Source organism: Magallana gigas, chromosome 2, assembly GCF_963853765.1.
Source record: "Magallana gigas chromosome 2, xbMagGiga1.1, whole genome shotgun sequence".
NCBI classification, from domain to species: Eukaryota; Metazoa; Mollusca; class Bivalvia; order Ostreida; family Ostreidae; genus Magallana; species Magallana gigas.
Window position 1 is genome coordinate 42869851 of NC_088854.1, and position 27879 is coordinate 42897729.

A 27879-nucleotide genomic window follows, 5' to 3' on the forward strand; every position below is an offset into this window, starting at 1 on the left:
AGGAACTAAGTGGTAAATTTACATGATTGTATAGTTACCAGAAATATTTTAAAGGATCAAGTGGTAATATAAGTCCTTAATGTGTTATAGGAAAGTGCACCCTAAGTAACAACCAGCTACAGGACTCTACGCCGGTGTGTGAATGTTTGCCGGGATATAGCGGAGACGTATGTCAGAACTCTGTCTGTGATGACAAGGAGTGTGCCAATGAAGGAAGTTGTATGATAGGTGAGGGTCCCAGCAAGTATCATATAACATATCAATACATGATTATACAGTTGAACTTTGATATCTCTAACACTGATATCTTGAATACAATTGATATGTCGAAGTGATTTGTAAGTCCAAACTACTTTTATATTATTTAAAGTTTTTACCCCTGATATCTTGAGTACTGTAAATTCCTTATTAAAACGCGAGGAAATTATATCCGCGTAAAATTGGTAGAAGCATCTCACGCAGATTTTAAAACCTAGCTATTATTTTCTGAGAGTTGAGAACTATCAGAAATATGAATATATCTCCCGCGTTCGCGATTTTATATTCTCGCGATTTGATACAAAACAGCAGGTTCGCAGAATTAAGTACTTGCGTAATATAAGGAATTTACAGTACTCGGGTATCTCGTAGTTTTTAAACAGTCCCATGTAGTTCGAGATAACAAAGGTTGACTGTAGTTAGATGTGTATATGGAATACCGGTATATAGAAAGTACAGTTTAGGAATTAATTCTGGAAAATCTCAGTAACCATAGATGTATGATTTATTAATTTTTATTTATTATTCCATTGTAGATTCGAAAGGAAGAGCAAAATGTAACTGTACAAAGTTTTATACTGGAAAAGAGTGTAAGGACTGTGCCTGTAAAAATGGAGGGGGCTGTGTCTTAACAGATAAAACTGTATCCTGCAGGTAAAAGACTTTAGTTAACAGAACAATAGTAGTGGTTCAGAACCAAATACATGTCAGAGTCAGTCAAATCTAGTTATCCTGTGTGCCACAGGACTGAGAAAAAGCTGCAATAAAGTAGGAATTGTGATTTCATGATGAAAATGCTTAAAGAAAAATTGGTTGGGACTTCATTAAGACTCCAACATATTTCATGGGAGTACATGTACTTAATTCCACATTTTTGGTTTTTTTTTTTTTTCAAATCAAATTTTAAGGATATAAAATTGTGAGTGCCGATGAAACCTCTGTAGGGACTTCAAATAGACAGTTTAAAACTGTCAGAAAGATTTAAGAGAGATTGTAAAACCTGTGAGGAATTCTTTTGATTTTACACAGTGTCATGTATTTTACACATGCGTGTATTTAAATTTGTTGCCTTTGATTAGAAATAGTATCCATGGAATTCAAGATAACGTAAAAGTTGTTATTTATGCTTGTGGGAAATATACATATATATACATATATATACGAATGGTAAACAAATCAAAATTTGAGTGTGGTAAATCATGCATCCATGAATACAATATCCATGCATATTGTTAATATAGCTATAGAAAATGAGTACTTAATCCCCAGCTTTTTATAACCTTGTTTAACAATATCAAGGCTCAACTTTGATATTATCTACAGAGTGCATTACCATGATGTGATGTAGACTTTGACTTTCATAAGCATAAAGAGAGGGTATCTAAGTTGTTTTTTTATATTATATAACCAGCTGCCCAGCACCTTTCACCGGGCCACTTTGTGGACAGAAATTACAGACTCAAGCCACTGAGGGCTCATCAAGTTCTACCGCAACCATTGTCGGCATAATAGTTGGGCTAGTCCTTCTACTTGTCACCATCTTGGTCATCGTCATCATCATTGTCCGAAGGAAGAGGTAAGAAATTAGGAGTTTATTTTGAAATCGTACATACTTAATGCTATTTTATTATATACCTTTTCTTGGAATATATCGTACAAACTTTTTATTCAAATCTCATTAATAAATAGAATTTAGTCATGGTAGTGACTATGTATTGTAGTATCTATTATGTAAGACAATAGCATATCATATTTATCTACTCTATTTGTTCAAAGACGACCCAGAAACCCAAAAAGGTAACTGTAAGATCAGCACACATAGAACATGTATATCTACAACGCCTACCATGCAGTGTCTACCTACTCCTGAATATTGTATTTATATCCTTATTTAAGTTATTTGCCTTTATTTCTGTTATTTCCATGACTGGGACTAATTACTTTATTTCTCTATCAACCCTCACATTTTTTTTCCGTTAATGAAAATGGTTCAAACATGATTTCCAAAAAATAAATGGAATACCATGCATGGTTATTAATTTTAATACAGGTTATATTAATGATTATATAAACCATGCATTGACCTTGAAACCTTGAATTGATCCATCATCTGACATGTATCACCGCAAAAATTTTGAAATTAAATTCTCTTAAATATTTTAGGCAAAAAAATCTGTGGTAGTGCATCTATATATCATCTATCAATTTCCTGTTTCATTCTCTAAAAAAATCTAGTACTTCACATTGTACTTAGTCCCAGATCAGAAATAACCAATCATGCAGTGCTGACTGTCCTTTAAACTGATACCTGAATACGGCAGCCAATAAAAGACTGCAATGCTAAAAGACTTTATTCAACTGAAGCATGAAACTTTATAGCTATAATATGTATATAAATTTGCATGGAGATCGAGCTGAATAAGGGAGCCGGACTAGAAATATGCAGAAGCTGTATACAGCTTCCTTTTGCTACGAAAATCTCTTTAGCTTCTGTGGCAAGATGTTGTTGCTATTGGTGTTGTTTTGTGATGTTAGTGATTTTCTTTTCTTAGGAAATGCTACGTAATCTTTTCTTCAGAGAATATGTTGCTAAGATGGCTCTGTAGTATTGTATTAGTGGTTTTGATTTCAAAATGCCAGTCTGAGCACCAGACATGGATTCTAAGCTTTGTCAGCATGGCCATTAAGAGAGAGTAGTACGTCTTATCCTGAACACACACCTCCATTGAACCTTTATACACTGCTGTACACTTTCTAGATGACCATGGCGTACAAGCCAAATAGCTGACTTAAACATGTCAGAGAATTTATGAATGGAACACTGTAATATTTATATTTGTTTGTTAGCTTTCCAATTAATAGCTGCCAACCAAATGATGTGAATCCTTGGAAAGCAATCTAGTGTTTTTGTAGATGTAGAAAATGTTAATGTTGTGAGGTTTTTTTTTTCAACGGAAATTGTCTTATCTCATCCATATATAATGGTACATGTACATATTACATGCATATATTGTAATATTCTATTTTGTCTGCATGAATATATATATGCAAATAAAAGGAAATACAGAAAAGGGATGTAAAAAGTGAATGCTAAACAGCAGACTGTAATGGAATGATCAATCATACATAACAAGATAACCCAAGTAAAAAATATGATTGAAGTTTTAACCTGGAAGGTGCATGAATAACCTGGTAATAAATGTATGCTGGTTTTGGAATCTCATTTTTGCAGTATTTCATCTTTTTACCTGTCAAAATCATACATGGAAAATATACACTTACAGTTAGAGATGAAAGAGATGACATAAAATCAATATTTCATTTTAATCCTATAAATTCAATGCCAAAAAACTATATATATATAATGTCTTTGAATACTGGCTGTGCTACAAATGTTCGATCTCATTCTGTTATTTCTTTTTTCGATCATCATTTAAACAAACAATTACCATATCAGAAAGTAAAACAAACTCTGAAAACTGGAATTTGTATGAATTTTTTAACCACTGAAATCATTGAAGTATAAAATACAATTGAAGTGAAAGTGGAATTAGTAATACTGTGGAATCATTAAAATTTTTGGGAGACAATTTTCATGGACTGCTTAAATTTTACAGGTTTGCGGGTAGGTAATGTCGTGTATTATCTTATACATCCAAAGGTAAATATGACATTATAACCCCGATTAATTATTTTGTGGAGAATGTTAATTTGTGGATGAGAGCTAGGTCCCACAAATTCCACAAAAATGAAGCTACCACGAAATTTAATGATTCCACAGTAAATAAGTATGAATTTTAATTAATAAAAAAAAAACGGATTTAGCCAGAATACTTGAAGTAAAAATAATTTGAGTTTATGAAAAAGGATACATTAGCTATAGACCAAGGTCAAGTGTTTACAAAGGTAGTGGGAGAAAATCACATAACAACCCCCCACCTGCAACTCCTCTAGACATACATAATATAAACAGCGTTTTGTTTCATTCGTTTACAGTCGAAATCCTTTCAAGCACCAGAGAATGAATGGGATGGACGTCCCTAACCCTGTGTACAGAGACAGGGACCATGATGAGGAGGACCGGGAAATGAACGCTCACTTTGACCTGGAAGATCACGTATGTCATTTATTAGTACTCAATACATATACCACAAATCCTAGTAGGCTTATTTTGACCCCTGCAATTTTGGGGTTTGATATGATGTGGAACTTATAATAGAAGATGAGATGAAGATCGAAGGTTACCCAGTTATCTGATGGACCCCTTAGTATTTCCCAGGAAGCTTTCAGTTTTATTTTTATTTTTGGTGACAATTTGTTGATACAATAGGTGTTTTATTCCAGAGTGTAGTTGGAGGTAAGATCGCTGGAACTGATGAAGTTCTTGCTCCTTGATGCTGGGTGTCATTCACCACTTGCAATGTTGCAGGCATGGTTATAATCATACCATTCATAAAAACTGCATGATTGCCAGATCAGGGTTGTTTACGATATAAAAAAAAACACCTTAATGTTTGTTAATTAACTGTTAAAATTCCCAAGAAGAAAAGCATTGACTACCTTAGTTTAAAAAAACTGAGGTCCAGTCTGTATTAGCCCTATAATCCTGATCTCCCTATGTTAAATTGGTGTAACTGTTTGCTGGTTTGAGTTCTACTCTGTAAATAGAAAATATTTGATAAGTCAATTTAAATCATTGCAATCTTGATTATCAACTGGATATACTTTGGAGAAAGAGATGCAATGCTGCGTAAATCGTACTGACACCAATATACTTGTGAAGTTGAATCCTAATACTTTAGGGGATCATGAATTATGAGTTTCATTCGTATATAAATATTTTCATCTATTTGTCTCATTTAGCCTTATATGATTTCGGAAATAATGCAATGTTTGCAATCCAAACTGAATGAAGTAAAAAAAAATTGGAAAATGGGATCTTATTGATATCATACTTATAAATTGAGGGCATGTGGATTAAATTAAAAGAAAAAAAATATGAATAAACTTCTGGTTACATGTATCTGTGTAAAGAAAAACTTGATGTACCGGTATACAAAACATGAAGATGTTCATTTTGGGGGTCATTTTGACGCCTATATTATATATATAGTTGAGACCCTTATTATATATTATGCCTGTATTCCTCCACAAATGTGAATTTTAATTATAATTGTTTAATTACTAGAAAAAATTTGCTGTATTTAAAGTTTGTAAATCATCTAATTAATGATTGAATTTTTTTTCAATAGGATCATTTTGCAAATCCAACATATGACCCCCGATTGTACCAGGCAGAGAGTACCGATGTTCTTCTTCCAAAGGAGAGTGACCAGGAAAACAACATCATCGAGGGCAATGGAAACCTGCGCATTTATCGCAAAAAAGACAAAAACAAACCCAAGGGTAAAGGCGTCAAAAAGTGAACGGTGCTGAAGGGGGGGCCTTTGTTTGACTGTGTATAATTCAGAGCTCTGCTCAGAGACAAAGAGACAGAGCTGTCATTTTCCTGCTGATTTTGTTGATGACATTATGAGTTGGAACACTGACTATTGCCAAAGAGAAATGTGTGTGCATGTGCATTACAATGAACTCGTGTCCTGCAATGTGTGGACTATGTTTTATAGGTTGTGAATTTTCATCAGGGAATTTAATCACCATGTTGTGTATCCCATTGGACTTTTTATTTTTTTTTTATTTCATTATATATGTGTATTATTCTTGTGTTTAGAGTGTGTACATGAATTTTGGATGTTAACTACTTCACATTTTGGTTAAGTCCTCGGTTACATGGAATTATAAGAGAATTTTGATACAGGCATGATTATTTTTCAAGTTTCATGTTGATAATTTTATTTGAAAGACTTAGTTCCCTTTTGTTTGCATGAATTATTTTATCACAGTTGTGAAACACACAGAGAAATTATGTGTTGTCCGAGAAATTTTATTGCTTAATTTTGTACGAATATTTTATTTGAATTGAGAATATTGAAGCTTCCATGCAGATTGACAATCCTGCATTACATGTTCTTCATGTGGTGCTCAGCCAAATTTTTGAATTCTGAAACAAGAATGAAGTATTTTTACAGTTTATTATATCATTGAAATTGACTACTTAATCATATTGTATAAATTCTAAATGACATGTTTATGATTATGCAATATTATATGTAAGTATGGTTGATTGGAATGCATGCTCCCTATATATTGAGGTTTGAGACTGTGTGAACACAATGTTTGAGGTCCGACTGATTAGATAATTCATGTTGTTGTGAATCCAGAGTTTAATGCATTGTTTTTAAGAGATTTTATTTTTAATTTATGCACATATGAGTGGGTATGTATGTCATATCATAACATGGTGTCACTTTTGGAATGGGGTGCCTTTTTTTTTAATTCATAAATCATTTTAGTATCAGGCAAGGGAGAGAACACTGCTTTGTCCATATCCTTCATGCATAAATTTGAAAATTCTCTCCAGATTACTGTGGAATAATTAGAATTTGTGGTGGCTCAATTTTCGTGGTATTCATTGGTAGCCCTTCCCCACGAATTTATATCCTCGACAAAAACAAATTTTGAAAGGTTAGTTTTCTTATTGAAACTGAACGATGCATCCACGAATTAACATCCCCACAAATAAGCAAAAAAACCACAATCCACAAAAATTGACCCCCACCAATTTAAATGATTCCACAGTACCATGTATTTTAACTTATCGTCTGAAACAGTTGTTCCATAGGTAAACAAATACTGAACAGTCATTGATACATGGGATATATTTATAGATGTCCCAGGACTGAATGCCCTCGTTAATAGACACACAATTGTTATGATTGTCGTAAGAAGTGCTTGTATTTATCGCTGTTTCAAACGAAGTACCACCGCCTTGTTAACCATTAATCAAAATCACCATTACAATCAAACATTTGTTGCCAAACCAAGGCTCTTATTGTTGCCAATACTGTTAACTACCAAACTCTTGTTGTTAATCCTGTTTCCTAGATTCCGAATTCTGACCATTTCTATGCAATACCAAGTAAAGCATTATGTTTTGATGGTGAAGCCTTCATCAATCTCAGTATTTGAATTTTCTGTTTTGGCCTAGATGATGGGAAAGTTTTTTTTCACCCATCAAATAAAAACTGATGGTACATGCATCATGACCGTTCATTAAATTAGTTGAATCCGGTGATAGAGGATCTGTAAGTATATTTTTGCTAGGGGCAGAATTCTGAGACTTTTCGGAAATGGCAGAACAATGGATATCCTTATACATTCCAAAAAGTTTGAGTTTTTTTTACGGACCAGAAACAGTCATCTTTTGAATTAATTTTTTTCTTTTCGCTGCTGTAGATTGTGATGACATTGAAGTGGTTATAGCTTTAACGTATTCAGATATTGTTTATACACAGATTTCTATTTTGTATGGTTGTTTATTTTTTCGGCCTATTGGTCATACTTAGAAGGTATACCAGACTACCAAACATATCTAGTATTATAAATGTGCTGACATGCATCTTTTTACTTTCTTTGTGTACATGTATACTCTGTCATTCTAATGTGAAGACCCTTTTATTTTATTTTCATTGATTTTGTGTATAAGTTGAGAAATGGAAGTTTTTATCATGACTGTTGCAAGTTCGCTGAGATTTTTTTTCCATGTTTGTTTTCATGTGTATTTTTCCCTGATGTGTTTTATTTGAGGCATGGAGACGCCTCCATGTCTATAATGCTTGTTTGTCATGGTTCTTTATCATGCTCCTATATGGCATTTGTTCCTCTTCATTGTCTGCTGTTGCTAGGCATATTTGCCCAGTTTTTTTTCATTTTATTTAAAATATACAAATATATATTATATCCAATGTTATCTTACAGATTCATAGCTAATACGGCTATTTTTCTGCTGTACTACAAATTATATGCTTTTTGTTCAGTGCAAAAAAGAAAAATATTCTATAAAAGTTTCCTTTGACAAGCACCCATGCAATGTTGATCAAGTGCTTGATAAATATCTGTGTATTGTTTTCTGTGTATTCCTAGACTTGTGTATTTTGTGATGATCTGAGAATTTTGTGTTTATATTAGTTACTAATAATTCGTATCAGTTGTAGTGTTGATATAGCTGTTCATTATTATCTGTAATCCCATTTGTGTACATTCCATTTATTTACCTATGCTTATCTCTAAGAGAAATAAAAAATCATCAATAATGAACTGAAATAAAAATGCTCTAGAATATGTAATTTGTCCGTTTTCCTAGTATTCTGTAGTACATGTTCAAGGTAATTTGTGGGCAAATGTTGAACATGTTATGCTTGCAAAATGCTAAGCACAAATTTGGAAAGATTTGCTGTCGGAGAAGAGAAGAATCCAACATACATTTCACACATGTATATGTGTATTTACATGCACTGAGTATTTTTAAGAAAAATTGATTGTAATTCATAGTGCTATGGAAACTGACAAGGCCGAAATCCAGACGATCCAGCTCTAACCAGTCTATTGATCATGGAAACTCGCAGCAACCTAAAAAAAAAAAGTCATGCACTGCATGAAATGACATCAGATTCCAATTCCCAGACTTAGTAGCATTGGTGAATTCTTCTGTCTAACACTTGTGTACTTTATAATAATTTGGTTACTTTACTTACTCTTTAAAGAAAGATGTAAATATAAACAATAACATGCTGTCTTTGATAATTTTTGGCTGCATGCCATGTAGGTAGCAAGCATTGCAGAAAAAATACATAACCCACTAACCATGCTAACGCAGGTTATGTATTTTCCTAAAATGGTCTCTACCTTCATATCCACATGAATCACCAAAAGAAAGCATTTTATTGTTTAAAAATATGTGAAGCGTGCATAACGGATTCAAAGATAAGAGATAAGGTGGCAAAGAAATTTAAGTTCGGTTTGGCCGTAGGTTAAAGATGGGAAAACTAGTACTTTGTTATGTTCAATCGAGTTTTTAAGGTAGAACCCTACTAAAATGACGTCATCATAGGACCGTACAAAGTATTGAAAAAATAATGATCATTATAATAAGAGAATTATAGAATTATTGCTTGTGTTAGTGATATTGCATCGGACTCAGCGCAGTGTGTAGTATGATTTATTCATACATGCAGATTGCAGAATTGCAAAACTTTTATTTTTCAAATATACGTATACCTTATATCTTAAAACATTAATGGATATTTCTTCTGTTTTGCAAAGCAAACACATTTAAGTAAGGTAACTTTAAGATAGCTATTATCTAAAGAAATGTGAACTGTTTGAAGGCGGTTTTTCCATACACAGACAAATTGGTCAGAATTCATAAGAATTATAGAAAAATATACTGCGTAGATTTAGATATCATGAATGAATCCATTATAGAATCAATTACTTTACTTTTAATTCAAAAACATGCTGCATTGCTGCTCAAATCAGGCACGTAGCATCAGGGGCCTGGCCCCCCCACTTTTTCTCGCAGCAACAAATTTTGTAAAATTCACATATAAAAATTTGAACAATGATGAAGTTGGCCCCCCACTTTTTTGGTAGTATGTAAAAAATTGATAAGAGAATAAGGAAATGAGGAGTGAAATAGAAGTTATATACTACGCCAGCCCCCCCCCCCCTTAAATTTTCCTTTTTTTTTTTTCTTTTTTTTTTTTGCTTGTCAAGATTTTTTGGATGAGTCTGCCCCCCCCCCCCCCCCCCCACTTTCAAAAACGATGCTACGTGCCTGCAAATTAACACTTTCTACAGGATACTTTGAATTTTCCCGCCTTTTCTGAATGTGTTGCCCCCCCCCCCTTTTTTTGGAAAGGGGGGGGGGATGGGTGTTGGATTATTTGCGCTCATGATGATCGATCACCTAAAAAAAAAATTTAACCTTTTTGTTTTTGTTTGTTTGGTTTTTTGTTTTTTGTAAATCATGAAATTTTGTTAATAGTCATTTTAAGAATTCAGAGATTTAAAAAAAAAAAGTTAATATTTATATGCTCTACTAATAAGAATTATGATTGATTAATAATTATTTTACAATAAAAAGGAATGTTTAATTTTTAACTTCAAGTACCTGTGGTCGAACTTAAACGAGTTAACCGCTTGAAGAGCAGGGCACTGAGATTATAAATATCCATTTACCGGTAAGCAATTAAAAATTCTAAAAATAATAGCCCGATCAAAATTTTTATGTAACAAATATATCATTTGTAAATGTGTATATATAAATGGTATCATTATTTTACTATTATCGATTTTTTTTTGAAGGGGGGGGGTTGAGAAACGCTGCTTTTAATTTGATTGTTAGATAAAAAAAATAATCTTAGCATACATGCATACAATTAATAAAATATGATAATAATTTAATTACGAGAAGTGAAAACCCGATGTCGGCTAATATTGACACCAAGGTGAAACTAGTGGACCTGATTAAGGTGCAGTTACCCCCCCCCCCCCCCCCCTTTCAAAAACCTAGCTGTTGGTTATATTCATAAAAAGACCGCACAACGAATAGTTTATTGTAATTCTACTTTAATTTATGTTAGATCATACATGTATTTACATGTACCTAAGAACAATTGTCCTTTTGGAAATCAATGATTCTAAATTCTAAAGAGAATTTGTTTTACTAACAAAATATTCTACAAAAGCTGCAGACATTTTACTCCTTAAGAGATAAACGTATTTCATGTTCACAAGATAAATGATATTTTAACAAGCAGTTTTTGTTTATGGAAAGTATAATAGTTTAATTTCTTCTAAGAATTTTATTGGAACCTTGCAGGAATAAAAAAATTTCAAAAACTAAATCACTTGATTAAAATTCTGTACAATTTTTTAAAAGTTCTCAGTATCGTGCGGGAATTTTCCACGATACTTATTTTCAAAAAGTGAATTTTACTAACATGTAAGATGCACAAATAACAAAATCTGATATAAAATCTACTGTAGCTATTGAAAATGTTATTTACTTACAGGAATATTTGAGAACTGTTCCTTATATATATATAAGATGGGTGCTGAAATAAGTCTTCAATGACAGAAGTTGGAGAAATGTAAACAAAAAAGTGTTGGTTCATACTTAGTGTACGAATGCTATTCACTATATTTTGGCAAGCGCTGACGTCATCGCTCTATTTCCGTCTCCCCCTTTTGAGCCCCCCTGCCAAAAGAAACCCATCCTCTGCAACAGAGAAAATGGCGTCGTGAGTGAAAATGAATACAAACAACAGTAGTTTTGAAAACAGTCCGTCTCTGTGCGAGGACATTAACAGTCTTTGGATTCAGTCTTGTGAAAATGAGCTCACGGCTTTACCCGACTTACATCTCGGGGCAGGTTTGTAGACAAGTTTGGGGCTGATCGAAACTGACTTAGTGCTGTGTTTTTGGTTTCATTGAATGGTATTTCACCTCGCACCATGTTGTGTATTACATAATAGCTATGTAGAAAATTCCACGCGAGGCAAGATTACAAACATTCTTCGCCCGAATTATATGTGGTTCTGATGGGGGAGACAGTATAGTTGACTTTCAGGGCAATATTTAAGGGCAGTATTTATATTGCACTCTATGCTGTCATGAGTCACATACTGTAATGATATGGCCCCTTTTTATAAACTCTAGATATAGGAACTCCGTCCAGAAGATTTTCTATTTTGATTAACGATTACGCCGTAAAACCCGATTCATTTTGAAGAAAACAATCTGTCACTCAGTTGCGACCATTAATCTTATTTTCATATTTTCACGTTATTCAGAGGGCAGTGTTGAACTCAGCAACTTGGTGGAAGATAAGGAAATAGCGGCACGCGCGGTGGCCTTTGTTGTCAATGGAAGCAGGAAGGGAATAGTCCCTCTCTGTGCTGACGTGGCCAATCTTCTGAGGGCCAAAAGAAGGTAGTCCATCAGTCTGGCACATACTACATGTTAAAAAAGGAAATGTTCGATTGGCCTCTAATAAAATCTGAATATACTACATATGTATTCAGTATTTTCTGACAACTTAAAGTTCCTTACTTCTATTTTTAAATCATAAAAGCACGCTAAGTCTAACAAACTAAAGATCGTTATGATATTGTAAAAGTATTTCAAAATAAACAGAAAGTGTAGGAAAAGTCTACATACTTTGGATTACCCCCTTGTAGTTATTGTACTACACACCTGCTATACTCACTTCAGACTAGAAAAGAAGGTGTTCATGCTAAAGAAGGAGAACGACTTCCTCCACTCCGCGTCCTCACTGAGCAGACAGACCAGCCATTCCATTAGTCCCACCCCCGCCTCATTCAGCTCAGAGAAAAGCGCCCAGGCCGACTTCTTGTTCAACCTACACTCGGTGCGTTTTTTGCTTCCATAAGTCACAGTTTATCAAACACATTGGGTACTGAGTATATATGTTTCATCCTTCATTCGTTGATTTTCCCCACCCTCTTTTCCAGGAGAGGAACAGACCATGTTCCCGTTGCAGCCAATGCTCAAGTACGATCAGTAGTTCTCCAAACTTTGATAAAAATCGACAAAGACTTTCCAGTCTGCAGTACTCACCCGCCAGCAGTCATGGTGACGAATCGACCAATAGGAGACAGTTTTCTCTGCGCGGGAAACGTTCCCGTTCAGAGAGTTGCGATGGTTAGTCTAATAATACAAAGGTTGTCAATGAATTACCTTTAACTTAATCATCTTTGACTTACATTTTATATTTTAAAAAATTATAGTTATTTTTCATATTTGCTTTTGCAGCTTTTAAGGGACTCCCTTTTTCTACGATTGAAGCAGAAGTTCACGTTGAGCCAAAAGACATCGAATTTAATTTCACCAAAGAAAACCTAAACGGAAAACTACCGGATGAAGATAGTTTGAAAGATGATATTTTTGATTTTGATAATAATTACAAAGAATTTAAGTCTGATACGGTTAACAAAAATCAAAACGAGTGTGAAATGAAAGAATTCGGGCGTTTTGAAGAAAACGAGGGGGAGTTAATCGTTAAACAATCTTTAACAAGTGGTCCAGCATTTAAAGACAATGCCGAATGTGTGTCGGCCACGAATAGTTGTCGTGAAAAATCCATGGGAACAAATTCTACCAAGACAAAAAGTTCGTCTGTGTCATCAGAGGATAAGGACTCGCAGAGTAGTGTGCAAAACAGTGAGAGGGATTTCAAACAATGTGATTTGTCGGGTGTGTGTAATAGACCAAATTCTAGTGAGTTAGCGGAAGAAAAACGCCTATCTTGTACTGAAAACCCGTAAGTATTGAATATATGTATGTGAAAGTGTAATTAGGGAAACTTCTCCATTATTGAAATTGCTATAATTACGTTTGCATAATTGAAGATTCATATGTACATTTTTTTCCAGAGAAACACATAATGGTTCGGCGGTAGCAGAGGAAAGTTTGGAGGACAAGTTTGCTCAAAGTAAACCCTTAAATCTCGTGACTTGTTAAAATATAATAAAAATTGATGTTCCATGTTTATTTTCTTTTATTTTAAACCCAAAATAACAAGTTCTGTATTCGCTTGACAATAAACCATTATTTCATAAATTAATGTATATGTGAAACTGATGTTCTTCCCATTTTAATGTCTCTTTTTGGTTATTTGTATGAAATTATTTCCTAATCTTCTGGGTTTTTTTATGAAGGCATGTTACTGAATTCAAAACTAACGGAAGAGCTTGGAGCTGCAAAGAAAGAAATTGAAATTCTGAAGAACCGGCTATTGACATTAGAGGTTTGCGTACATAAATAAATATATAGCAATGTCTTATCAATTTAAAAGTCTTAGTGTGTTTCACCTTATTGTTCATATCACGTTATAGCCCAACAAAACGGACAGACTATTCCTTGAAAACGAAGTATGTAACACTAAAATGGAATACCTGGAGAGGCGTCTGCTGAACAACAATAATAGACAAACCAAATCATGCGATAGGCAAGTTCATTTGATCGTAGTTGACTGTGAATTAAAATTTGAAAAATGTTGTGTTATTATTGTATTGCGCATACTTTATGCTCGTTTTTGGCAAAAGGTAAAATAAAACAAATATCTCTTCCAAAAAAGGCGTTTTGCGGTGCTCATAAATCTCTACAGGCTTCTTACGTGTTGCTGGTCTTTTTGTTGTATACAGGTACATCAAACACCGGGTGACGCCGATCTCGGCCTACCTGTCCCAGCCTCTGTATGGATGTAAGTGTAGCGCCTGCCAGGCCGTGTTCTCCAGTTCCGAGTACATCTCTGAAGCCGACCAAGAGAGCACAGACAAACGATCCTTCTCCGTCAGGTAAATAAATGTGATCTTTTGAAACATCTCTATATTTGCTTTAGTGTTTGCCTACACTTATTACATGTAGTTTTCATTAAGCGTTAATTCTTTCACGTTCACATACTTTTCGGATACCATATTGTAATTGTTTGCATGGATATTGATTTAACAAATCCAACCTTGTTTTAGTGAAAGAAATATACTAGGAAGTTTTTTTCTTCTTTTTTTCAGTCACAAATTACAGGTTCAGCTCAATGACCATGTCGTTGCTAAGGGTGACCGAACAGGTCACATCCGGTACATCGGACACTTGGATAAACAGACGCAGCCGAACCTGTTGTTCACTGGACTGGAACTGGACTCCCCCGGTCAGTCAACACTGAAATTACCACACACTAAAAAACAATGTATATTGTAAGACAAGCTTTAGAGTGTAATTGATGTAAATACAACTGCCGTCGCTGCATATCATGAAAAAACCATGATTTTTATAACAACCAGCCACGCATTAAATTATTTATCGGTAAAACGACGGTTTCGTGTAGTATTTTTGCTTGTTTGACGACAGGCATTAGTAATTTTAAAGTTTTTTTTATTTTCATTTAAAAATGATTATTTGTAGTTGGAAACCATGATGGCGTTCTGAATGGTAAACGATACTTCAACTGCCCAAAAGACCATGGCACTTTTATACCACTCCAGGAAATCATGTGCAAAGTTGGCAAAAAGGTATATAAGTAGAGTAAAACCAAGCAATAGTACAGCTTTATCGATACATAGTTAAGAAATGTGATGGTAAGATGTGACCGACTTTTTTAGGGTTCTAAGAAAACTCAAAATCGAGACGAACCATTGAAAGTGCTCAGAAAAAAGCGAACGGACAGAGTGTCTACCAGCAAGTGACATCAGCGGTGACCAGGGAAGGCTTTACAGCGCAAGAATATTGTTCTAAGAAAAAAAATGCGGAATTATAGATGTTCACTTTATTGGTTTGAGCATTTAGTAGTATCCCGCTTCATCCATCCGTCCGTCATTCTTTCATTTGTTTCTTTAATTTACAGAGGGTTATCCCCCGTTTACAAATGAGGGAATTTGAATTTATGAAAATTAAAGCAATTAAAAATATTATATCAAACGTTTTGATTTAAACACCTTAAAACAAGTGATCAAAATTAGTTCCCAATGAGTTGAAACCTTACATATATACAATATGGAATTTTTATACCGATACAATTTAAGAACATGATTGCAATATTGAATATTAGTAATTGAGATTTCAACGTCATGTTTATAATTTATTTACGATTTATTGTAAGTGAAGCTCGCCCGATGATTTAACTTTATTAATTTTTTTTCAACTATTACTGATATAATATGTTTTCATTTCAAGACCAATGTTTTTACATACCACGATTCTTAAAGAAAAGTAAGCTGAAGATGGTCATGTATAGTAAAAAGGATGTTTTTAAAAAAAAAATTGCTTCAACTTTAAATATCGCATTCAATCTATGATAGAATATTATGTACTTATATTCCTCGTGTGAAATAAAATCTCACAACAGGTTAAAAAACACACTGACCATCAGACTTCAAGTGTAATCATATAAATGTATTTTTTTACGTAAATATCGGTTTTAGGTTTATTTAAAAATGTTCATTATTAACTCGTTCATTATTAACTCGCTAGGAAAGGACTTTGAGATGGATGCATTATGATATAATTTTAATCGTCAAATTTAAAATAAAATGAAACAAATTTATACATAACTTCTTTTCATAAAGCAACTAGAATTCAGAATTGAAAAAAAAAATATTTTGAAGTAATTTTTTTTAATAAAATGACATTGATTTTTTGTTGCATCCACTCATCCTGCAAAAAAAAGAAAACGGCAAAACAAAAAACAAACTCGGTGAAATAATGACGTTTGAGGATTTTTTTTAATGAAAATTTCATGTGATTTGCGAATGATCTAATGAACGAAGATGAACCCGGTTTATATTGTATGCCGTCAGGTTGAGGTTCAATGCTTTAGAATTTCACGTAAATTTGTATACGCCAAAACTTTTTGACAAAGAAAATAATAAGATTTTAATTACCAAGAATTTTATTGATTTAATAATCAATTGAATGTTCGCCGTGTAGTGACAGATGGCGGTGCTATGAGGTGCATAGAAAGATTATATTTGAATATCATTAGTGTTTATGATGTGCAAAGTTTTGCATTGCAACGTATGGTACCAGTTTCTGTGTAATGCTTGTTTGTAATTTAATCATTTTAACATGACGTTTGGTTGCTTAGTATTAATTACATACATGATTTAAAACCACATATTAAATGGAATTGTCAACTGCTTATCTCGTCAAAGGTCGATTATATTGACCTTTATATTAATATTCAACGTCATTTGCTGATTTTTGCACAGACACTCTGAAGAACTCTAGCATTCTTCGTATATAAAGTGTAATATTCAATTAGTGATTTTGAACTTTTGCGGTTAACAGTATAGCATACCATTATTCTTGATGCGACATTTACACCCATATTTTGAGAAATTATTCCCATGTCATTTAATAACATTGTTCTTGCTTTTTGATAGTTCTTTCAATTTATGAAAAAATCACAGGGTTTTTTTTGGTTTGGTTTGGAGGACACCGAATTTCATTAGATCTTTTGATGGTTTTTTTCCGACATTTAGTTTAATTGTTGCATGATAAAAGACAAGCAGTTATATTGTCATTTCCTGTTCAACGCAAAGAACTGAATACGACGTTGTTTACTGCTTTGTCTGTGTGTCTGTATAATGTGGGTTTTTTCTTCAGTTAAAGTCCGTCCAATTTCATTTGTACAAACAATTTTTCTCAATATATGGGTAAGAATAATTATACTAGTATAATTTATGAAAATGGTTTAAAATACAAATTATTTCAAATGTTTAAACTAGATGTATTATATAAGACTTTATTTCTAAATGTTTAAACTTTTATGTTTTGAGGTCTCGTTTGTCACACAGATTGTACACTGCTGTAAGTTGACATGATTGTGTTTTAGTTAATCAATGTCTTGGATCATTCATTATTTTCACATTTATTCTGTTTTAACTTTTTCAGACATTATGGTATGAAAACGAAGGCTTATATTGAAGCCTGAATTGTTGATACCAAAAATAAACTGAGTTTAATGTTAACTTATTGTAGATCTTAGTTAGTTTTTAGTCTATATGTGAATTCTGTTAAATGACCAAAGATCATATGTCTATGATTTTCATTTTGATCAAGTTTTAGCTTTTTTTGCTTTCTGTATATCAGACTGCTTTGAATTTTATTGTCAAACATTGTCATTTTTTGACATTTGAAATAACAACGTGTAGTTAAGAATTTCAATAAATTTCGCATCAAATTTGAAGAGCGGCAACACTGAATGGGTGAGCAACACGACAATCTGAAATTTCTGGCATTGCCTAAAGATTTTACTATCGAGCTCTGCCAAATTGGTATTCAATCTTACTATGTGATTTTACTATCTAGCTCTGCCAAATTGGTATTCAATCTTACTATGTTTGATTAGCTATATAAAATCGGTTTACCTTTTCATCGGACAAAAGATTAAGACCCGATCTTAACGTTTAATAAAAGGAAAGCAAAACACATTGTCCGGAAATGACGTAATTGGAAGAAGTTTCAATCTTTATATCTAGTTACTGTAAACTGTATTAATTATTTAGGCATTGTATCCATTTAGAGAATGGATTCAGAAAATGTCGGTAGAAATAATCATTGAATATAAGTAATATGGATGGTTATTTATTTTTAAATGCTAAAAAATGTACCGATGAAAACATCATTTTACACGGCTTTTCAGCTAAAACTTGGGATCATGCCAATATATATCTTTAAACTTTCTAGCGATCTTTCTATCATTTCGATAAGATTAACCAGGACCCTTACATCCATGTGACAGGTACCGGTTAATGTTCAGATACATAATGTATGTAAAGAAAATAATTAAATAGTTGTTTTGAATTTCCAACGAAATAAAGAAAGTTAATTCTACAAAAATTGATCAAGAATAAATAGTTTATTTATAAATAACATGTATGTAAATTAAAATGTCTACATCATCAATACATTAGTTACAATATCTAGTCGAACAAAACTATGTACACAAAATCACAAGTGCTTGCCAGTACATCATGTGTGTAACACTGCAAAGTCTCCAATTTGTTTCTACTATTCGTAGCACACGAATAGTATGAAGTTGAAACATGTATATCACAAAACGGTAATACTGAAATAAAGAAATGACTACGAAGAGTGTGTGGCGATCTTTTTTTTTTCCTTTTTCATTCACTTTTAATGGGAAAAGTTGTGCAAACAATATTGCAGTTGTAGAAAGAAAGAGATGAAGAAAGTTTATTCTGTTTTTATTAAAATATCAGAAACTTAATAGTTGGACGTGTTTGTGAGAGTATGTTTTAAGCTTTTTAAAGTTTTATTGCCACACATTTGACAAAATAGACGTAAATGGATATGGATCATTATAATATATATCTTTACACAATCAACAGATGATGCCTCTTAACCGTGTTCAATAATTGTTTTCAAAGCTCAAGAAAGTATATGATTCTCGTTTTATTTGTATCTACTGTTGAAAAATAATTATATATGTACGCGAATATTTTCAACGTTGATAAAATTTGCTTCAAATATATGGCATGTAAAATGAAGGAAAACGGCAACGATATTTTCGTTACACCTCAGAAAAAGAAAGTCAAAAGGTTCATGAATAATTTAAAACTAAAATATGCCAAATTTTGATATCTTAAAGATGAAAAATGGTCCATTGTTGATCAAGAATTTAAAAAGGAATCTGGATCTCGCTGATCAAAATCGCGATGAACGTTCACCAAATGTTTCCGCATCCTGAATCAAAAGTCTCATCGTCTTTTATGCTGAGGACCAATCTGTAAGGGGTATAGTGAGAACGTTTATAATACACAATCACATCATTAACTGCGACAAAATCGACTAAGGTTAAAGCAGACACAAAGCAACAGGTTATTTTGGCAAGAGGTTTAATCTACAGCGGTTTATTAGGAATACACTAGGCGAAGGGAAAATAAATATTTTAGGGAATAAGGATTAATAAGCAAGCAGCCGGATTATCGCTCTCCAGGCATAAATACCAGGTGCACAGTTCCACTTACAAGATGTCCCGGAAGAGACCCTCCAATTCCGGAGCTCATAGACTCCTGGGTATCGTTGTTTTGGTTTTTACGAGGGCGTCTGTGTTGAGGGTGTTTGGGAGGGGTATATGCTCCACAAAGTTCTAATACATTAAAGAACACCTTCAGCTTTTTATTTGGGGCGGTGAGAGGGGACCTCAGAAGTTCCATGCTGTCTCCAGTCAAACACGGATGTGACGTAGCTGCATTAGCGAGTGTTCGACACGCAGGCGTGCAAAAGTTCATATCGGTACAATTCTGGAACAAAGCGGCTGTTCTCACGTCTTTGTGCAGTGCACCAAAGAAGCCGTTGAAGTCGCATCCGTTAGCTACCCCAGTTGTTTCTAATTTACACAGGGGAATAGATTTGAAGCTAGAACATGTGGACCCCATCCAGTTTCCTTTCGGGTAGAATTCAATAGTAGACGCACATATTTCATTGGTTGATAAAAGACCCCAGTGGACCGGATGTTTTACTTCACGGGTGTCGTAAACGCATGTAATTCTAAGAATGTCTCCAGGAAGAACTTGGACTGGGTTCGTGTGCCTGTAAAATAACAAGAAGCCATGAATACCAACAATATCGGGCCTTGAAGGTACTTTATTTAACTTATGACCTTTTGTTAAATCAATTTCGAGTGTTTCCTTAGAAAAGTGCTTACCAGAAAGTTTTTGGTTTATGCAAGTCGTAAAATCTTTCGTCAGTAATTAGATTGACGACTCGGCCATCTCGGATTACCTCAACTCTCTCTTGTTTTCCTGAAAAGTACAAGTAGATGTCCCAATTATCAATTCTTCATTAAGATTCGTTCAGAAAGGAAATAGTCAATATAAAGAAACTATGCTGATTTTCTCATTTATCATTGAAGAAAAAAAACACATTTTATATGAATGATCTTAACCCAAATATATCAGATTATCTCCATCACTGAAATTTATTACTTTAAGCTGCCGTTGTGCATGTTAAATTGGCAGATCGTGTTGGTTCATGGAAATTACCGTCCTGCCTAACAGTCTTGCATTCTACCGACAATCACTTTATGCTCTACATAAAATGCTACATTTATCCTAATTTCGTAATACCTTGTTTTCTATTTTGCACATTCTTGCATTTTATAATAGGTATAAGGTCGCATTTGTAATTATTCACTTTATACTTGACCTTATTTTTAAAACCGTTTATTGTCATTAACGTTACCTACATATCAATCATCTTTAAAGCAATGTAATGGCGGATTTCAAACAAACTATATATCTTTCCTTCACCCTCATAAATCGACTTCTTTTCTTACCATATTTGTGCATGTGGTTAAAAGCTCTGGTGATGTAGATAGGTGATTTGATTTGCATCTGTGAGCATTCGCTAGGGTAACTGGACGTGATGGCGTAGATCGGTCGCGGTGAAGGGATGGTAAAATGGGTGGAGGAGAAGATCTTCGTTCCTACGTCATAGCGGCGAAGATTTTTGGTGTAATACAGAGAAATGCCGGAGGAATCGAACATATCTTCATACTCTTCTGGGTTGTTCCATTTAATCTGTAGAGCAATCAAATATTATCGTTTAGCATGTTAAATTTATTAAAAAAATGAATAATTTGAAGAAAAAAATATATGTCTCAATTGTTGAATTATTATTTCGAATTTCTGTTAGGAGACGGTACCTGGATGACAATCTGGCGGCACCCAGTTCTACCGATTCGCATTCCTGTATTTTTGTGGTAGCATATGCCTGGAATGTCATCGGAATATCCTCCAATCAGATGTCTACAATCTCCACGAGTTTTCAAACCACATTCATACGGATGCTTAGATGCAGGTGTGTAAGTACTGGCCTCTGTCAAAAGGTGAAAATAATACCTCGATATTTAGATACTTTTGTTAAACCTAGAAATAATTATATGTCAGAAGCAATATTTTATTCATATCACATTTTAAAACTTGAAGTGTTATTTTTTAAAAATGTGTTCAAATTTTGTTGAAATTGGTTCTTTATGGAGGTCTTCAATTAAATAAGATATTTGTTTAAATATTGTACAATTTGGTACTTATTTTTGGTCTTTCGAAATGTGCTTCTATAAGGTATATTTTTTAGTAATGTAGAATGAACTTATTTGTTGCATTTAGTAGATGGTTGCTATAATTACCACAAGCAAAGACCATGATGCCTCCCATGGTGATGTGGTTGTCAATGATCGGGACTCCAGCTGTCAGGTGGAAGTCGTCGTTGTCAGGGAGATCGTACTCCAGGCAAATGTAGCTGTTTTCCTTGGCCGGCACGTGCAGACGAGGCAGACGGATATCCAATCGGTGAGCACCTGCACAATTTGCATAACCACTTATTAATATTATCATAAAATAGATTATGAATTGATAATCAGGTTAACACCTTTGTCATTATATATTAATTTCTTTTGGGTTACCTGTCTCTTTGGTGGCATGGTTACATTTGTCGGAGAAACTGGGACATTTCAGCCATTCATTCTTTCCCTCGCATTTTGGGCTTTCCAGAGGATCACAGATTCCTGTAAATAGGTTATAATAATATAAGGGTGATGCTCTCGATGAGGATCAATGAATTATTATATATTTTTAATAAATAAAACAAAATATAAGTTGTAAGTAATTTTAAAAAAATTGCATAGGTATTTTCCAGTTTTGACACAGAACGCTCTTAATCACGATTTGTGGGAACCTGTCACCAACTGTCACATGAAGGAAGTAAGTATTTTATGTGGTTGGCCTCAAATCAATATTGATGTATGCATGAAACTGCTATGAGTAAATGATCTTAAACGATTATATTAATTTTTATGAATTAATTAATCATTACAATCAGGAATTAAATTGGCTCTCCTGTTAACTATATAAGCCAAATGTATTTGTGCAAGACTAAAATAATGAAAAAATGCATATAAATACAAAAGTTAAGACTATCTACAATGTGTCTAACTATCTATTTTGTTTTGTTAGGTGTCTGACACAATTTTGTTTATATTTTTTTTTATCATACAGTCATGTAATATTTATCACTATGCCGTTTGTATTTATTGACTTATATTGTGTTTAACGAACCCGAGTTTGTACTTTTGGGAAACATATTTTTATTTTTGATAACTTTTGGGAATCATGAAGTAGTATTCGTTCCTCTTACCTGGGTGGGAGGTAGCCAGCTGTAGAGGGTATTTGTTCTCCTTGGTCCACTGACACCAGGGGTCTCCCAGCTCTATACCATTATGTCGACCATCCCCGTCAGAGTCCATGAAGCAAAGCTTTTTAGTCCATTCCTATGTAAAAGTAAAAAGAAATGAGAGTGTTTCATTAAAAGTAAAAAAGAAACGTGAGTTTTTCATTTTATTTTAACCAAAACATTGTTATTTATCTGACAATTTTATTATTGCATGGTTTATCAAAATGCAATTCATAACGATCTGATGGTTTTTTCATAAAAAGTTTTGTGAAAAAATTGAAAAATTATGCAAATATTTGGTGTTTTTATTACAGACATAATCATTGTTATTTACATTTTCGTGATATTTATGTTACTTACTTTTATCTAATTAATTCTGTGTGATTATCTAATATGTCATTATGTCGTGTGATCACTTTTGACCGTAAATTAAAATTCAGTTGATTACAATTGCAGAAATTGATCATCTTAGACATTTGCCATTTCCTTTAACAATGGTGTGAAAAATTATAACTGCATGTACTGTCCGAAAAATAAAAGACATGCTGGTCACAATACTACCGTTTAGAAATAAGATATAGCAGTGAATGATTTAACTTTAAATAATATTAATCAATCATTTACAATGCTTATGATGTTATCTATAAAATGTAATTTAATTTGTTTCTCTACTTTGTAATTTTATGCTTAAAAAAAGTTGAAAATGCATTTCATTAATTGCATTCCAGTGATAATAAATATATGATATCTTTTTTGCTTTAATTATGTTAGAATATTTAAATGCATTAAACGGATATGATTATAAAAACAAATCGTTTACTTCTGAATTTTAAGAATTGTCATATGACTGATAATTTTTTTTATAACCTTGGCATATTCGTTAAATAAATATTTAATCGAAGTACTCTTAGCCTGTCGTATAAATTGCTTATCATATGCTAATTTTAAAACGAATTAACAACTAACATAGGTACCTTCGGAAATGTTCTTCTGAAAAACATTATTTTTTGTCATTTTTTGCACAAACATGTTTATTAATCAGTTATTTTACCATAAATTTCATATGCACTGTACACGTATATCTTTTCAGAAAGATTCGAATTTCCATGTTATGAATTTATCATTACTTTAATACACTTTTCTGACTCTCAAATAAGTTATTTTACTTTCATATATGTTTTCATTTAAGAATTATTGCGCTTTTAGCATTTTTACTGAAGTTCTTTTCCTTATAATCGTGCTGTGTACTATACATTTATTTGCATCTCGTCTGCATTTACAGTTCATATAGCTATGTGATCTTTGGTAAATGTTCCGTAAGCAGTTTTTCGTTAGACTTAATTAATGTCAATTCATTCAGACCTTTCGTGTTGTTGTGCAATGTCATTTGTAAACATAAAGGAAATACCTGACGAGTTCTCTATAAGGTGCGCTTGCAATTAGGTAATTTTTATTTAATGTTTGATTAAAAGGGGTACTTAGAAATTAAACACCGTTCAATTTAATTTTAGTTGTGCATGGTTTCATACATTCTTTAAAGCACATAAGAAATTGCAGCAACTGACATGAGCAGTCAGTTTTTTATGTAAAATACGTGTATATAGGGATCCAATTTTTAACTTGTTAGCAATAAATAACAATGTAGACTTTGCACTTGCAACAATACAGGATAATCTACTCATTAGAAACAACGCATACTTATGAAATAAAAAATAAATTAATCATAATCAAAAGGCAATTGATAGGCATCAGATTTTGACACCGACATTGTACACAATCAAGTGCTTTCGGCGTGAACAAGATATGCTAAATATAACCCCTATATATATATTAATTAAATCTGCTTCCATCAGTAATCATTACAAAAGTTTTATAAATATACCTGCACAATGCACATAAGACAAAGGATGCAATTTATCATCTAACAAGGAAATATCACTTTAAAACGTAATGATTATTGCAAAAAAATAAAGTGAAAGGAACTTTGCGAATTGACACGAAAATAAAATGCCTTATTCAAGACGTTAATTATCTTAAAAACCATTTTAAGCAAAACTAATTTTTTTACTTTTACAGAACAAATATTGTTTATTTTTTTATTCATTCATTTTAAGCCATGACAATTTTCTAGTTTCGTATAACAGCTAAGTGAGTGTGATTTAGTGAAATAAATTAAAACGATTTTCATGAAAACATTATTTTAAATCAGGATTAACTTTGAAGGGTTTAAAAATATATATATAAATTACTCACATTGCCATTAGCAGCGAAATCATCTCCAAATGGATTTCTTGGTCCTCTGCCCCCAGAGAGCATGTGTCCTACCGCCACCCATTTATCAGACGTAGGGTTACAAGGGTGGGGAACCTTGTGTCCATTAGGAATTCGACCCCTGAAAGCAAAAGAAACATGTCGTAAGTTTCCGTAACGTTTCCTATACATTTCATTGTTATCTTTATCTAGAGAAAGTCATTTCGCCTCTTCAACAAATAATATTTTTTCAAAAGTTAATTTTGGTCACCATTTTTTCGAAAGTCTCGAACACCTGTATTATAACGATTGATAAATTGTGAGGTGTGACACTCACCTAAAATACGCATAGCCATGTACACAAGCAAAGAGACAAAGAAGAGTTCCAAATCTGAGACAGTTCATTCCTTCCATTTTCCCCGTGCTCGTCGGTCTGAGAGCTCGTGTTGATCTGCTCTGGCAAAAGCTCGTCTCGGATTATTATTTATTTTCAGGGACGAAAGTCCTCAAGCCCCCTATTGTCACTCAGCTGTCACCTCGAGAAAAATTTTACCTTCCCCTAATGATTTAATAGTTTGACCTTAGCTATTGAAATGTTACCGACTTCGATAAACTTGCATATGAAATCATATTCATATTCATCTGTAGATCATCATTAATGCTCACAACTTGTGTTTTCGTAATTAGCTCTAGCATATCTTAAATAGTTATAAGTTTAAACATCTGAAAATTATTGACAAGTATTGATTTTATTAACCAAATCAATATAAATTGTTAATTACACAAACGAAAAGTTATTGAAGTTTCCTCACGCCCAGGTGTTAATTATCTGACTCAATTTTTGAGAAAAATGTACAAAATGATGTCACAACAAGTTCAATTTATTCACTCAAACCAAATATATTGGTACAAGGAAAAAACATACAGAAACATTAATACAAATCGCCAGAAGTGCATACAAACAGTCATGAAGCAAAAAAGACAGTAAAAAGGGACGTGTAACCCAAAAATGGTCATTTTTGTATTATCCTTTAAAGGGGTTACGCATAATTTTGCTATTGTTAATCTTATAAACATAAATGTTACTCAAATGTGTTTGGTTGCCCCCCATCGTTATTTATTGTGAATCAGGAACAACACAACGTTTTAATATGAAGTATCTGATGAAAGTTAAATTTCTCGACGCTTACAATTTGGTTTATTTTTCATATTAGGAATGTGAAATTCCAAGTTTCCATTTGTGCCTTGATTTTTTCTCATCAAATTTATTTGTCAACTGTTTCCTATTATATTTTTTAAATCTTATTCTGATTATTCTTTTCTTAACTGCAGGCACGTAGCATCAGGCTGCCCCCCCCCCCCCACTTTTTCTCGCAGCAGCAAAATTTTTAAAATTTACATATAAAAAAATGAATTATAATGGAGTTGCCCCCCCCCCCCCACTTTTTTGGAAGTAAGTAAAAAATTGATATGAAAATAAGGAAATGAGGAGTCAAATTGAAGTACCCCCCCCCCCCCACGGATTAGGAATTTCATGATTTGGAGGGAAAATAATTTTGGTAGGGAAGAATTTTTTTTTGGAAGTATAGTTTAGTCTAACCCCCCCCCCCCCCCCCCCCCCGACGGATTAGGATTTTGAAGATTTTTGGAAACTTTAAATTTCCTTTTTTTGTTTTTTTTTTGCTTGTCAAGATTTTTTGGATGGGTCTGGCCCCCCACTTTCAAAAACGATGCTACGTGCCTGTAACTACATTATTAATATTGTCGTTGAAGTACAATGAACAAATGAGTAAATATGACTTATGTATAGTTTTTAATGACATTTGTCATCTTTGATGACCAAAATAAATTTGTGTTTCCTTGAAAAATATTCGAAAATTTGATTTATTTAATTTTTTTAGTGTGTAAATTTTTCATCAATTAAAAACAAAACAAGCTTTCGCTCTGTCTATATACCAATAAATAATCTGAAGACAGCAGAACTGAGAATTTAGTGACTAAGAAAAGTAATCAACATAGTTTTCTCTTCTTTTTTTTTTTGTTGGCATGTTTGTGGTTATTTTTATGAAATCGAATATAATTATTACAAAAATCACATGGTTCCTACATGTTTTGGATTTTTGCAGAGTCAATCAAAATATAGCACACCGATGCAATTGGTTATCATAAACTTCAGGTGGTTTAAAAGTAATTTTGATAATAAAGTAAACTGAATGTCTTGTAAATTCAATCAATAAACATGAGAATATATCTCTTCAATACGTAAACATCTTACATTTTTGCTAAGTAAAAAAAATGTAGAATTAAAGATGTTATTCAAAATTGGACTAATATTATATTTTTTTCAATATTGATAAAATTTGAAATTCAAATGACGCGTCTGTTCAATAGATGTCACCCCTGATGGCAAGAAATAAATATGTATAAAGTACTTAATTACTTATCAGGAAATGAGATTTTGTTAATGAGATAGTCACAACGAAATACGTGTCTATAGACCTGACAATGAAGTGAATGCACTAAGGGGAAGGACATTTATATTCCTCGATCTGTGAGTAATTGGGACCCAGAAGCACTGGTACCATACAGAGGGCAAAATGTCCGTGATTTACTCCTAATTCCATACAAAAGACACTCTATGAGAAACAGTGAGAGTTTACGATGTGGTATGCTAATTATTTAAATCTATTGTGATAC

At 33.0% G+C, this 27879-nt stretch overlaps 3 protein-coding genes across 7 annotated transcripts in view; 2 read left to right on the plus strand and 1 right to left on the minus strand.

Annotated features, from left to right (window-relative positions):
* The window catches only part of LOC105320711 (prolow-density lipoprotein receptor-related protein 1), a 72372-nt gene extending 63868 nt beyond the window's left edge, over positions 1–8504 (plus strand). For 4 of the 5 annotated variants that reach the window (XM_066076736.1, XM_066076740.1, XM_066076741.1 and 1 more), the window contains 6 exons: positions 91–228; positions 795–912; positions 1670–1834; positions 2035–2055; positions 4255–4375; positions 5511–8504. In XM_066076736.1, coding sequence (XP_065932808.1) covers positions 91–228; positions 795–912; positions 1670–1834; positions 2035–2055; positions 4255–4375; positions 5511–5684 — 737 coding nt within the window. In that variant the 3' untranslated portion in view covers positions 5685–8504. The remainder of the gene's footprint in view (positions 1–90; positions 229–794; positions 913–1669; positions 1835–2034; positions 2056–4254; positions 4376–5510) is intronic. The other variant, XM_066076738.1, reaches the window with a different exon arrangement.
* A 2895-nt stretch (positions 8505–11399) lies between these two features.
* Positions 11400–18834, plus strand: LOC105321752 (uncharacterized). Its single transcript, XM_011420202.4, has 12 exons — positions 11400–11593; positions 12015–12153; positions 12436–12592; positions 12696–12885; positions 12997–13504; positions 13617–13675; positions 13902–13990; positions 14079–14191; positions 14388–14540; positions 14754–14890; positions 15145–15251; positions 15342–18834. Exons 1-12 carry the CDS (start codon positions 11473–11475, stop codon positions 15423–15425), a joined length of 1857 nt encoding a protein of 618 aa, XP_011418504.3. The 5' UTR covers positions 11400–11472; the 3' UTR covers positions 15426–18834.
* Positions 18584–25914, minus strand: LOC105321753 (DBH-like monooxygenase protein 1). The gene is made up of 10 exons (XM_011420203.4): positions 25520–25914; positions 25186–25324; positions 22897–23029; positions 22166–22267; positions 21890–22060; positions 21407–21579; positions 21038–21281; positions 20408–20504; positions 19728–20292; positions 18584–19484 (listed from the first exon to the last, which is right to left on the minus strand). The coding sequence occupies exons 1-10, from the start codon at positions 25594–25596 to the stop codon at positions 19458–19460; spliced, it is 1728 nt and encodes a 575-aa protein (XP_011418505.3). The 5' UTR covers positions 25597–25914; the 3' UTR covers positions 18584–19457.
* Between the last annotated feature and the right edge of the window lie 1965 nt (positions 25915–27879).